This window comes from Mizuhopecten yessoensis, unplaced genomic scaffold (genome assembly GCF_002113885.1).
Source record: "Mizuhopecten yessoensis strain PY_sf001 unplaced genomic scaffold, ASM211388v2 scaffold10989_1, whole genome shotgun sequence".
Lineage (NCBI taxonomy): Eukaryota > Metazoa > Mollusca > Bivalvia > Pectinida > Pectinidae > Mizuhopecten > Mizuhopecten yessoensis.
In genome coordinates this window covers 350,979-364,369 of record NW_018408822.1, presented here as the reverse complement: position 1 = coordinate 364,369, position 13,391 = coordinate 350,979, and the positions used below count along the sequence as shown (strand labels likewise).

Genomic DNA, 13,391 nt, shown 5'->3' with positions numbered 1-13,391 from the left:
AAAAATACACTAAAAGATACATATACAACTCAAAAATACATTGCTAGAAGTAAGGGAGAAAGCTACTTAGACCAGTTTCAAAGAGAATGGGCCAAATGGCAAAACTTTTTTTGAAACACCCAAACTTGAAATTACGACTGATTTACCATAAGTAACTTATCAATTTATAAATATATTTGTTGTATTGAGTAAATGTAAATATTGATTACGCTCACACTGACAGCTAGCTTAGAAATTCAAAATGTAATACAAATTTTCAACAATCCTACCTTTCCTTTCTGATAATTGTATTGATGTTGGTATGATAATGAATGAGTGTGTGTATGTCTTTATATATGTTTGTGTTATGTCATGTTTATATATTGTAACTGTATTGTGTACTAATGTAAAAATTTGAAAAAATAAAAATAAAAAAAATAAAATAAAAATTATTGGCAATGCTTGAGCTAATGTAAAACACATTTTTCAAAGTATATTCCTGATATACTATCGCAAATCTCATTAAAAACAATAGGGTTATTATTTCTATCCCAATTTATATAATTGCTTTTATTAAAATAACACACTTTTTGGTCACATATTCTTAAAATAGAAATGGTATTTTCCAGGAATAAGATGGATAAGTGAAGTGATTAAAACATCATGTGATGCACGTCTTTGCTGAAATATTTTCATTAACTCGGATATGAAAGATACATTTTTGCTGAATCATAAATTATTTAAGATGAAAATATATAGCATCAATCAATCCATCAAATACTGTTGGTTGCTTTGAAAATACACATACATTTTCTTTTATCAATATTCACCTTTGACAAGTGTGTAGAAATTTGCAGCTTTTGTGGACTGGCCAAAACAAAATTTCTTGACAAGTGAATATGCTGCCAAAAAATAATGTTGCAAAGAAAGTAAATTAGAATTAACAATATTTTAATTGAATTAGAATTATCATTATTTAATAATTGAATTAACATTTTCATTATTTTGATAATTGAATTAGAATTTCCATTGTTTTGATGATTGAATGACAAAATAATTAAAGAAATAAGCCTCATTCCACACAGTCGATCATGCACTATAGCTGTGTGATAGCTATATGTAGAGATGCAGTAGCCATGCATGGTTGTTCAAATATCATTGATGATTTTCTTGTATTTTATAAATTTCTTGTATGTAAATTCTGTTGACTCAAACAGGATTCAATGTAACTATAATATACCGGTAAACCACATTAGACTCTTTAGAGCATGTGATTGACTAAATTGAGCTTTGATTCTTTGAGTTAAAGGGACATGTGTTGTGTGTCTTAAGGTGATAGGTTTGTGTCACCATTTTTCAGTAGAATTTCTTCAAATTTTGTAGTTATACTGCTTTGAAGAAAAAAAACATAGGTTGTCAGAATTTTAGAGATTTCAAATGGAAATTTATGTATTTATTGAACAAGCTTGCATCATTCTTGGTTGGCAGTCATTTGTAGATACGCAGAACAACATTTTATCTAAAATATTTTATCTTATAAGACATCCCTTATAAATGTTTTTTTTTCTGGTCCAAAAGTTCTATCCCTTCAGCATTATTTACCAATCCATATCAACAAATGTCTACACAATGGCTACTTTTCAATAATTTTGGAACATTTGCAATCATTCTAATTTTCTGAAATTGCTGAAGCTCTCAGGGCACTTACAAGGTAAAATATAGTAGTTTATTATTGTTGTTGGAATATTGTTTTATGCTTCCACTTCCTGTCAAATGTATCTTCTTTCCAAAAAGTTCTGATGTGAGAAACCAAAAGATGTAATACTTGGGTAATTAATGATATATTTGATATTGATAACTCCAATACATATTCTGTGTGTATCAGCACAGGTACTGGTAGCATACACGTATAGCCTGACTCTAGTTTAACAAACATTCCTTAATCTATGAAAGTAAATTTAATATTTGTCATAGGAATACATAGCTAAATTTGTGGATTTCTGAAACGTTTTTTCTGAACTCCAATTACATTTTCTATGTTAAAGACAGTACATTTGTTAAACTGAGGCCTTAAGATCATTATGCACTTTTAACAGGACTGAAGGAATTAACAAACGTGTTGTCCCCCCGTACCAAGGCTTTGCACGCGTGTATAGAGCAGCTGGCTGGTCATGTGGATGTTGTGTATGACATCACCATCGCCTATAGTAACACGAAAGACAGTTCTGGTCAACGCATACCAGCACCACCTATGACTGGTCAGTATTACGCTATGTGCTGCTGATCATTTTGTTTGTGGTTATATATTTGTGTATCTAAGCAACAACTTGTGAAACCTTTCTTTCTTTTCGTGGAAGTTCCATAACAGATGTGTATTACATGTATGTAAAGAAAAAGGAAAATACTTTTACTGGTAGTTTTTGAAAGTTTTTGAAAATAAATGCCCATGTCCACTGCTTAAGTGTTATTTTCTATACTTGGGCATACTTATTGAATATTTCACACTTGAACTGAGAAAAACTCAGAAGGCAGAAATCCATATTTGATCAAAAAAATGGTAAAATTACAAAGAATATGAATGTAATAGTATGGTCATGACTGTCCTTAGATTTCCTGCTGGGTAAGGTATCTAAGCTACACCTGAACCTGGAGCGGATTGCAATGCAGGATATCCCTAAGGAGGAGGAAAGGCTGCAAACCTGGCTGCACAGACTCTACGAAAGGAAGGACAAGTAAGTGTCAATGTCATAGTGATTTCTACCTTGTTACCAACCAGTTGGAGGGAATGTCTTTTGAGTACTGGATTAGTAATCTGATGTTCTGGGTTTGACGCCCAGTGGATGAGGCACTTGATAAGGGGATTTCAGTTAAAATGGTCCCATGTAGGGACCTGGGTACACATTATATAGAATAATCTTTCACAATCATGGTGATAGATCGTAAGACTTGAAAACAAGATTGTTCCATGGAGGGAAAGTATGGCATAGATGGTGAACCAAATATTTGTTTGTTATTGAATTTCAGTTTGGCCCAGGTGGACAAATACATAACATGAAGTTCAGGTTTTATGATTGGTGGCAGAAGTGACCTCTGTAACATTGGTACCTGCACACATATGATGACTTTGGAACACAATATAGGGAGATTTGTGTTCGAGTAGAGAAATAAGATTTTAAGTAGAGAGATTTTTTCACAGCATTGCGGCGTACGATAAGCTCCTTTGACAAATAAACAGTTAAAGAATTACATATATTTGATAAATAAATATTTTGAATGGGTATCTTAAAGATCCCCGTCCCTCCGCCTAAAACTGTAATGAGGCATTGGGGCATTGCTATTGCATAAGCAAATAATTCTGAACAATAACCCATACCTTGCAGGATTTTCTTCAGAGTTTTTGGGAAATTATGAAATTTCGATTTTTTTAATTTTTTTTCAATTGAACAAAATGAAACAAAACATATATTATTTGATGCAACAATGATTTATTAGAAATATAACACATAGAAAATAATAACAATGTCAATATTGATGAACAAAACACACAAAAAATGAGTAATTTTCTAACAATAATACTAAAACAAACAAAAATGCCCATTATATGAATCAATAAAATTCAGAGTGCCAATGCAACACGTTTAGGACAACGAAAAGAAAATAAAGGCGACAAAAAATAAATATCTTGCAGACTTAATTATTCTACAAAAAAATATAAACAAAAAAGAGAGACAAGTCTTAAATTTGTACCAATAATAATTCTAAATCCCAAGAAGTCGTATATATGCATACAATTTACAACATACAATATAGCACTTTTTTATACAAATATAATACAGTAGGCATTACCAACCAATAAAATTACTTCAAATGTAATAACCAATATAAAACAAATTGCACATTGTGTATGGATAACATTATAACAAACAATGTACTTTACTGTGTCATAGCAAAAATGTCACAATGAACAACAATAACAAAGTTCCACATACTTTACACAACAATTATATATTTCTACATACTATACAAATAACATACTATGTTGTGATATGAAAAATCACACTATACAACAATAATAAACTTTTACATTCTGAACAAAACAATAATAAACTTTCACATTATGTACAGATAATTGATCATTACATACCATATTGTGATATGAAAAAATATCACACTATATATAGCAATAATAAACTTTTACATTATGTGCAGATAACAACATACCATAGTGTGATCTAAAAATATCACACTATATAGCAATAATAAACTTTGTCATTATGTACAGATAACAACATACTATATATATTGTGGTATAAAAATATCACATTGTAAAAATAACACTGTTGTATGTAGGATAAAAAGGAACTTGAAATATAGGCCTATTAAGCATAAAATAACATATATAATATATAAACCTGACTGATGTGATGTCGTGTGATGCATTTACTTGTAAGGAGGCAGTACTCAAATCGGATCACTTTTTGCAAAAATACTTATAAATAAATAAATGTGTCAACAAATCAGTTATAACAACGATGTAGTTTTAGAATAGATAACCGGAGACGCCGATTGGTGACTTCAGAGCGTTTTATAAATATCTCAAGTGAGCCCAAGGTGCTAATTTCGTTTGTAAGAACACCCATCGATATTCTTCCTTTGATACAACCATAAATGAATATAATTCATCCCCAGATTTTTCAATGATTTAATAAAATGATGGTTTGGTGATCCGATTTGGGTACTGTCACCTTTGCCTAGTACCGCAGACCTTTCTGGTCAACCACTCCTCTACCCTGCGATCAGCTTAAAACGTTATTGGCGTATTGTCACTAGTACTGGAGGGATCCTCATCAGACGTCGGTGTCCGCTCAACTGTCAAATTGTCAGTAGTAGGGGCCTCATGATAAGTAGTCAGCGTCTCTTCAATGTGTGAACAAGTGTCACTTTGTTTCGTCGCATACTCACTACTTCTATGTCGGCCATGAGATGCCTGCCACGACGACGTTGTTTACATCGTTACGACAGCTTTTCCCCCCACACTTTTGCGATTAGAGATTTTCAACGCAAGGGACACAACTCTGTAATCGAAAAGTTATTCAAACAAAATCTATTCAAGGGAAGATAATGACATTGTCGAAATGGTAATCAGGGGCAGGTGACTCTAACACTGAAAAACGACAGTGGAATTATTGAATGTTTTGCTCTGCCTGGGACGGGGATCCTTAAGTTTGGTTATCATTTAACGTAAAAATGAAATAAATTATATTTTTCAGCATGATTGTTCAGCTAAGCTGTACACTAGCATTAAATAAAACAGGAAATATGGTTTTTGAAGCATATAGTTAAACAGTTATAGACTTTAGTGATGGTAAGTAGAATGTGATATGAACCTTAAAAATGGGATTGGCCTCGGCTATGCGGCTGTCAACATCACTTTTTCAGGTTCATATTGCATCATATTCACCATCACAAAAAGTCCCCGATTTGTATACAAATAATTAATTGGAATGTGCAATTATTATGTCAATATCATTGTTTAATGTCAACATGTGTGGATATTCTCAGATTTTATTTATCCTTCATGCTTTCAGAATAATGACAGACTTTTACTCGGACGATGTCAGTTTGCCTAATGCTGGTAAATTTCCAGGAGATGCACAACAAATCACATTCAAGCATCGCCAGACCCTGCCCTGTCTGCTTTTCTTTACAACCTGTATTGGCCTAATTCTCTCAACCCCTGAAGGTCGCATCGCCTACGGAAAGTTCTGCGTGTTCGGTGCCCTAGGAGGCTGGGTTTGGATGGCCTTCCGATCCTGATGTAGTGCTAGTTATGTATCGTAGGAATTACTGAGTGGTTTTGTTATGTCTTGTGCCAATTTCTAAATTTGTAGTCCCTTTTAGTCCATGGTACTAATGTGGACACATCAAAATATATTAGGCCAAAGTTCAAATTAACACACATTCATATTTCAATAATCATTATTCAACTGCCATAGGTATAAAAATATCTTACACTTGCCTTATATTAGTTTTAAGACTTAAATCCAGGTAAGAGAAATTTTGTTCATCATTCTTTAAGGAGTACAATTAATAACGGCAACAAGAAAAGTAACAAAACAAAATGACAATATTTCCAATATGTTTTTGCTTATAAAATGTCTTTCAGGGTTATAATACCAATATCTACACATTATTGTTGATCAATTTTTCTTGAAAATATGTACCATTTCTTTTAGGATTTTTAATTTTTTCAAAATATGCTAGCATACATGATGTAAAATAATGGGAACAAATCATCTACATGTGGGTATCAAAATAATTGGCATGTAATTGCCATAACATTTTCTGACATATGTAGCGGAACTTGACTGCGTCGATCGACGGTGACCTGGTAGCTCGATTAATAGAGCTTTCGTCTGAGGTTTAGAGGTTCCTGATTTCGTGTATTTTTTCCACTCCTGTTACACTTACAGTATTACCATAGGTCTTGTTCATGTAAATGAACCATTCCATCCATGCTTGTGTCAAGTACAATACAAGTACATGTGTTTGATCTTGTTACTGTTTCAGACAGGAAATTGATCTTTTAAAATGTATGAAGCAAATTATTTGTCTTATTATTTCATGGCATGTTTTTTTCATTCAATCTTTGAATTTCTATTATATGCACTGATATAATTTCAATCCATTAAGCCAATTTATTGCTATTTATCATATACAAAATGTATTTATTTGATTTATATACAATGTAATGTGTGTCATTGTTGCCACACTGCCAGTACAACATATGTTTTTCTGTATATTTACTGGTGTATACTTCTGTAATACTTTTTTAGTTTCTATACAATCACGGATGGTGCACTTGTTTAATTCTATACACTCTATATAATGTTTCTTCACTTAACAACACTGTGTGTGGTTGAATAATATTTGTACTATCTCTATCTACAAATATTTTTTTTACACTTGTTTTATTCGATGGATAATTTAGTCCTGGACTATCTCTAGATAGAGTAAATATTTATACAAACAACACTCTTTGTGGTTGTATAATATTTGTGCTCTGTTTATAATTACAATATTGTTTTTTTCTACACTTGTTTTATTCGATGGAAAGTGTAGTCGTAGACTATCTTTAAATAGAGTTAACATTTATGCAAACAATTTCTATAATAGTCTGGTTGTACACAGTTTATAGTGTAGTTCTGTTATAAATAACAGATTATGATAGGCTTACACATTATATACCATTTATACTCCAGACCTTTTCTAGATTTACATAAATATGGCCTTTTTAAATATTTGTAGTCAGCATTTATACTATTTATTCTCCTATTTCTACTCTGCTAAATCACACATGTCAGTTTTCATTTGAGGTGAACTGCTTTCAGATGACACGGTGTATTTGTGAATGTACCACTGAATGACATTTTGTCTTTGAGCTACTTTCAGTTGTCATTAAGGGTCAATATGAATGCCAGCTAGAAAATGTGTAACCTGTAAAAGGGGGTCTCATGTTAAATGAAACTTGTAAACAATACAACATGTCAACTGAAAGCAGTTAACTCCTGATGTAATTATATTTCCATTTTTGGAAGATTTTTCAATCAAAAATCTAAAACAGCCATGTGCCAAGAGGAGCGGGTGATATATTATGACATTGTACTGATGCTAATTTCAACAATTGGGCTAGGCTTTTATAGCTCATAATTTTTAAATGTAACCTTTATTTATTGTACAACAATTATGAAATAAATTATCAGACTTACATTAAACATGCGGAGGTTTTAACGTATTAGAAACCTGGACTATCCAGAGAAACCCACATGGTCAGGTGACCCAATGCATTTTTACAGCTGATCAGGAAATTAAACCCTAGGCCATCTTCGTGGAAGGCAGCTGATCAGGAAATTAAACCCTAGGCCATCTTCGTGGAAGGCAGCTGATCAGGAAATTAAACCCTAGGCCATCTTCGTGGAAAGCAGGTGCTCTATCCAGTCTGCCACCCTGTTATTCGTATTAGTAATTCCAAATGAACTAAATGTTACTGTTAGGTTGTAAAGTGTCATTGCCATGGGCCAATAGAGGTAGCCTACTTACCTGGTATTAAGAATGATAATGAAATTTCGTTTGGTTGACCAAACAAATATTACTGTTGTAAATGAGATTTGTTTGCTTTTGCTTTTTGTCTTGTTCTCTATTATATCATTTTATTGTATTTGTTTGTACAGCATTTGTGTACATTAATATATGTACCAGCTGATTGATATCAATGGGATAATTGTTTTTTAAATGAATCTAATGGTTATTATTAAGAATGTTGAAATGTGTAATAGTACTGGGTCTGAAGTTCTGTTTGTATACCCAGTAATTAAAAACTACGGAAAAGGACCCCCTTCTCACCTCCAATCTCTATGTAATCCTCGGTCAAAGTAAAATCTGAAGATATAGGTTTTTTTCGAAGGTTTATTACATTGGAAAAGATCTTCAAAGTTCACAAATACACAACATGAATACTTGATTAGGAACATGACATAACTCACACGCAATGAATGATTTCACAGAAAGTATGAATTAGATATAACATTAATATAAAAGAAGACATGTATATTTGAACTCACCTTAACTTACAAGGGAATGAACAATGATAGATGATAGTGTATGGAAGGTCTGATAATGTAGAAGGCTGGTTTTCAAATAGCATGAGGAACGATTGTGCAGGGAATGACAGGTGCTTAGCATGCGCACACGCCCATTCAGCTAAATTCTCATTTGTGTGACACAAATCTGACTTGTATATCCAAGTCTATAAAATAAATACTGTCTCTCAATTTTATAGGATTAGAGGTTTTGTATTATCGTTATTTTCACTCATACTGTGTACATTAAATTTAATGTTCACTGTGAGACCTGAGTCATAAGAGAATGAGGGCTTCTTTGTATCTATTTTGGCATCACATACTTGAACAATATCTAGACCGAAAATATAGTCGTATGGAAAGTCTGTGATACATAGACAAAGTTTAATACCATCTATGTCTAAGGACACTTTTCCGTTTCCTTTTGTTTTAACTATATTTCCTGTTGCTGTTACTCTAATATCACCATCTTCAATTTGCATGTCTTGTATGATTGTTATGCTTGGTCTTGTATTCATCAACATCAATTACATGCGTGAACCACAATTTCCCTGCATATTCGGGCATGAACGCCTCCCTGGCATAACAAAAGCCCTTATCCAATTTTACTGCCTTATTTTCCGGTATGAGTGTATTCCTGGTGACAAGGAGACCCTCAGCCTGCCTGGCCACACGGTACTGTATCTGTTACTTCAGACTCTTGATGGACTGTTTGTTGAGGTACTCCATCTCGGTGTGTCCATTTCTTCAGTAAAAGTTACAGATATGCTGTTCATATGCTGTCTTCCAATTTCCACATGAGTCTCAATTCTCTTACATCATTTCTAAGATCCTCTTCCGCTCTTGGTAGAATATATTATTTGGCTATCAACTGATTGTTACATTCCTGAAATGGATCGCATTGTTGTCAATCGATATTCGTCTCATTTACTTGCCTAATAAGTAGGTTCAGTCTTTTCAACTGTGCAATTGTTTTAGAGCTGTCAGAGGCAATAATTTTAAAACTTCACCTCCAGGTCGAAGCTCCTGTGGTAACATGGTTTCATCTGGTCAGGTTTTCATTCACCATAGCCCTTTCCATTGCAAAGCTTTCACGTATTGGAACCATGTGAACAGTCCCTTTTCTGGTCATCCATTGAACATAAGTTATGGTGAAAATCCTGTCTCTGCATTGGGCATCTCTTTATGTGAACAACGCATTCAGCAATAGTCCATCCCGTGCCTTTTCTTTTGACATGTATAACTGTTTAATACAACTTTGACAGATACATCTAACCTCTGTACTTCCCCGTAAACTGTTGGATGAAGGTGATTTTATTATGTTTTTAATCCCCATCACCCGTTGTATTTCCTTTGTTGTTTTAAGGTGAAATTTGTGCCTTGGTCCATAAGGATAACAAGAGACACTCCAACTCTACCGAAAAGTTCCACCAGCGTGTCTTACAATTTAGGTGTCAATATTCTTCTGTAGGAATGCCTCTAGATATTGTTATTGTCAATCCTTTTTGTGATAAAATAACCTAATCTCACTTTTTGTTCGGGATAATGGTCCAACCACATCCATTATGATTTTTAAGGCTCGGGTCAATTTTAACACCTAATCCTTTCACTACTCTGCTCTCAACTGATCTGCTAGTTACTTGCCATTGTTGGGGTTAGCAATGCAACTATGATGGATTCCTGAAAACGACGTCATTCTTCAAGTACATAGCATTAGTTTCATCCTGTACTACATATGTACCTCTGTTGATTCTGCAGCTTTCTCTACAAATGTTTGATAGGATTAAGTCTTTCTGTTGGAAGCTTACTAAGTACTTCAGCAGGTAGATATGTATCTGGACACCATGATATCTCGTTTTTGCTAATGTCTGGTGCAGTGCTTGAGATGAATTATTGAACTTAGGTGGTTAAACAAAGTAAACAGTAAACCCTGGTGGATCTTTGGTGGTCAAAATCCTTATTGATAACTCATTTTTTCAAACTGGGTAGCCCAAGTGCTTGCTTTGGTCACCTAAAATTATCCTTAGGGGCGGTTCATCTCTTAGTCTGCATTCTCTGGCGGTCAACTGTTTGTTGCATTTTGATTGGGTCCTGTTGTCGACACAAACTCTTCCAAGACATGTTGTTTTGCAGTATGAGATTTCCATTTAGTCCTGGTCCATTTTTTCAAAACTGGCTGCTGCCAACAAATGTGACTGAGCTTTTAGTTGGTCATGTGTTGATGACAAAAATATGACGTCATTCACTTCGTTACTTATATTTGAACTAAATATACCGGTGGTATATATATATTAATGATATATAATCCATTCATGTGTCCATAATGACAGCACAGTGTTCTCCTTCCTCAAACTTGATGGTGGGGGGGTACCTCACAAAATTGACCTTCTGATCATTTTAAAAAAAATAACAATATCGCACACTCGGACCACACATATCTAATTTACACAGCTGACCAGCTCTTACAATTGCTCTCTATCAATATAATAAGTACTGCAGGACTCCTTCTCCCCAGTCTAATATTATTATTGCTCCCACTACTCACCACAAAGATGACTACTTCACGATACAAACAGGACATCAGACCCGTTTGTTACGAGTTATAATGTAAACCTCGGCTGTGAGGACATTATCGAGATTCGAAGTGCTATCCGTTAACCTACAGCATTTTGCATTGTTAGTGTATTCAAGTAACTGACAACAATTTATTAGTGTGTCTGTGTACCACTGCAGTCATCTTGATTCCATTAATTAACACTGGTTGTTTGTTTCTTTGGGAGATATTTCAGCCGAAAGTGTATGTCAAGGTTCCCAAGTGTCTGAGTGGCTCATTAAGTACATGTAGTATTATGGTTGTATTTACTTATAAGTTTAAGTGTGACTTCATAGCATTATTGAAAATATGTTGAAGAAATTATTGCTGTATCAGACATTTTTCTTGACAAAAAAAATGGAATTTCTGTTTTCTTTTCTATTTGCAAACTTTTATGTTATTATATGAACATTCTTTTAGCGATTTGCTCATCTTTTAAAGAAAAGAAGTATAAGATCCTATACTATCTCAAGTTCATGATATATATGGAAGGGCTGCTATATGACATTATAGTGGTCATTTGTTGTCTGAATGTACGGTAAACATTCAGCTGATGTTGCTTTCGGCTGATGTTGCTTGGATGGAAGATAACATTCTCCTACCGCATAGTGGTCAATATATGATATAATAATACAGATAGCATTATATACAGCATATGAATGATAATGATTCATGCATATCCCCAGGGGACTGAAGCACAATCCCCTGTAATACATCTCTCTGTATTATGATAAAGATAAGTATCTTTCTACCGTCCCCTGTGTATTTATTCTTTCCTACCCAGATTCTCTAGTCTTTATGTTGTCTTGTCAAACGTTTGGTGGACTACTCAAGTGACAGATCATACTCGGACATATTAGTCAAAATAGACGTTTGTATATTTTATTGTTTCATTGTTTGTATGAGATTTTTTCATAAGGAGATGTCAATTCAACGATTTGAAGATGTTTAGTTTTCGTCTCGACGCCACGAAGTAGTGAAAGCGAGACTAAGGTGTTGCTTTTCCGGCGACGACATCAACATTAAGGTTTTGCGTTTAAGTTAGTTTCACTGAGAGTATAAGTGCTAGACCAACCAAACGTGGACCATACATGCATCTTAGATAGTACATCTCAACCCATGCATCAAATGCTGGATGCGGCCTTCCTTTCATGGTCCATTGACTTTGTCAGCATCTCCATCAATATTAAGTTTTTGCGTAAGTTAGTTTCTCTGATATGTGCTTTGATGGTCAAAGCGGCGCACAGGAAAGACATATCAATCTGAATGGATTGTTAACAGAAATACTTTCAATATTGTTTAGGACTCCATTTGATTGACAAGAAAAAGAGCATACACTGCTGTAATTGATCGTTTTAGTACTGATCTCTTTATTGAATGTGGTCGAATTTTTATGTACATTGTATTTTATGTAATACATTTTGTATATAGGGCTTAATTATTGAAGATCAGCATATTGCATGCATCTTTATAATAATACCAACATTGCAAGTATTAATTCTTTGTTTAGTCAAATTAGACAAAATATTTTATTGAATGGATCAAGTGATGCTTTTATTTCTTGCGGGACTTAGAATATGGCGTTCATTTTTGTATGTGGACCTAATTGTTTAATCGAATAATGAATAAGAAAACGGTTCATTGTTGTAAACTTCTACTCGACGTTACTGTGCTGCATCTGATCAAATTACGCCAAATTGCCAAGAATGTGTTGTATTGTGCTACATTGTAGTCAGACTGACTTGGGGAAATGTGTTTGCTTTGAATATATATGTATATGAAATAAAAGCTGACTTATCTATGTATTTATGTGTTGTGTAGTATTTCCCGTTCCATATTCAAAGTAACAGTCAATATTCAAAACTTGTCTCTCACCACCAAAAGTATGGCTCAGTTATATACATTGTATTATAAATATGGCAAACTCAAATAATCCAAATGTCCATAATGCAAAGCTATGAGAGGTTTTTATGAAGGGTCCTCAGTATTGAGACTCCTAGGCCTACTATCAACGGGATGTGGACTTCTACTGATGGGTTCTATTGGAGCCTACACCAGATAATGGACAAGACAAGAGCATGCAGAATTGGATTCACTTTCAGAGTAGGTCAAATCTATCGGGGCCATCATTGAAAAAAGAATGAGCTAGTTGAACATTCAAAATATAAACAAGAAATAGC

At 33.8% G+C, this 13,391-nt stretch overlaps 1 protein-coding gene across 2 annotated transcripts in view; it reads left to right on the top strand.

The window, feature by feature from the left end:
• LOC110464454 (1-acyl-sn-glycerol-3-phosphate acyltransferase epsilon-like) overlaps positions 1–13,016 on the top strand; it is a 52,405-nt gene extending 39,389 nt beyond the window's left edge. For both annotated transcript variants that reach the window (XM_021519673.1, XM_021519672.1), the window contains exons 8-10: positions 2,076–2,237; positions 2,588–2,711; positions 5,568–13,016. In XM_021519673.1, coding sequence (XP_021375348.1) covers positions 2,076–2,237; positions 2,588–2,711; positions 5,568–5,796 — 515 coding nt within the window. In that variant the 3' untranslated portion in view covers positions 5,797–13,016. The remainder of the gene's footprint in view (positions 1–2,075; positions 2,238–2,587; positions 2,712–5,567) is intronic.
• The last annotated feature ends 375 nt before the right edge of the window (positions 13,017–13,391 follow it).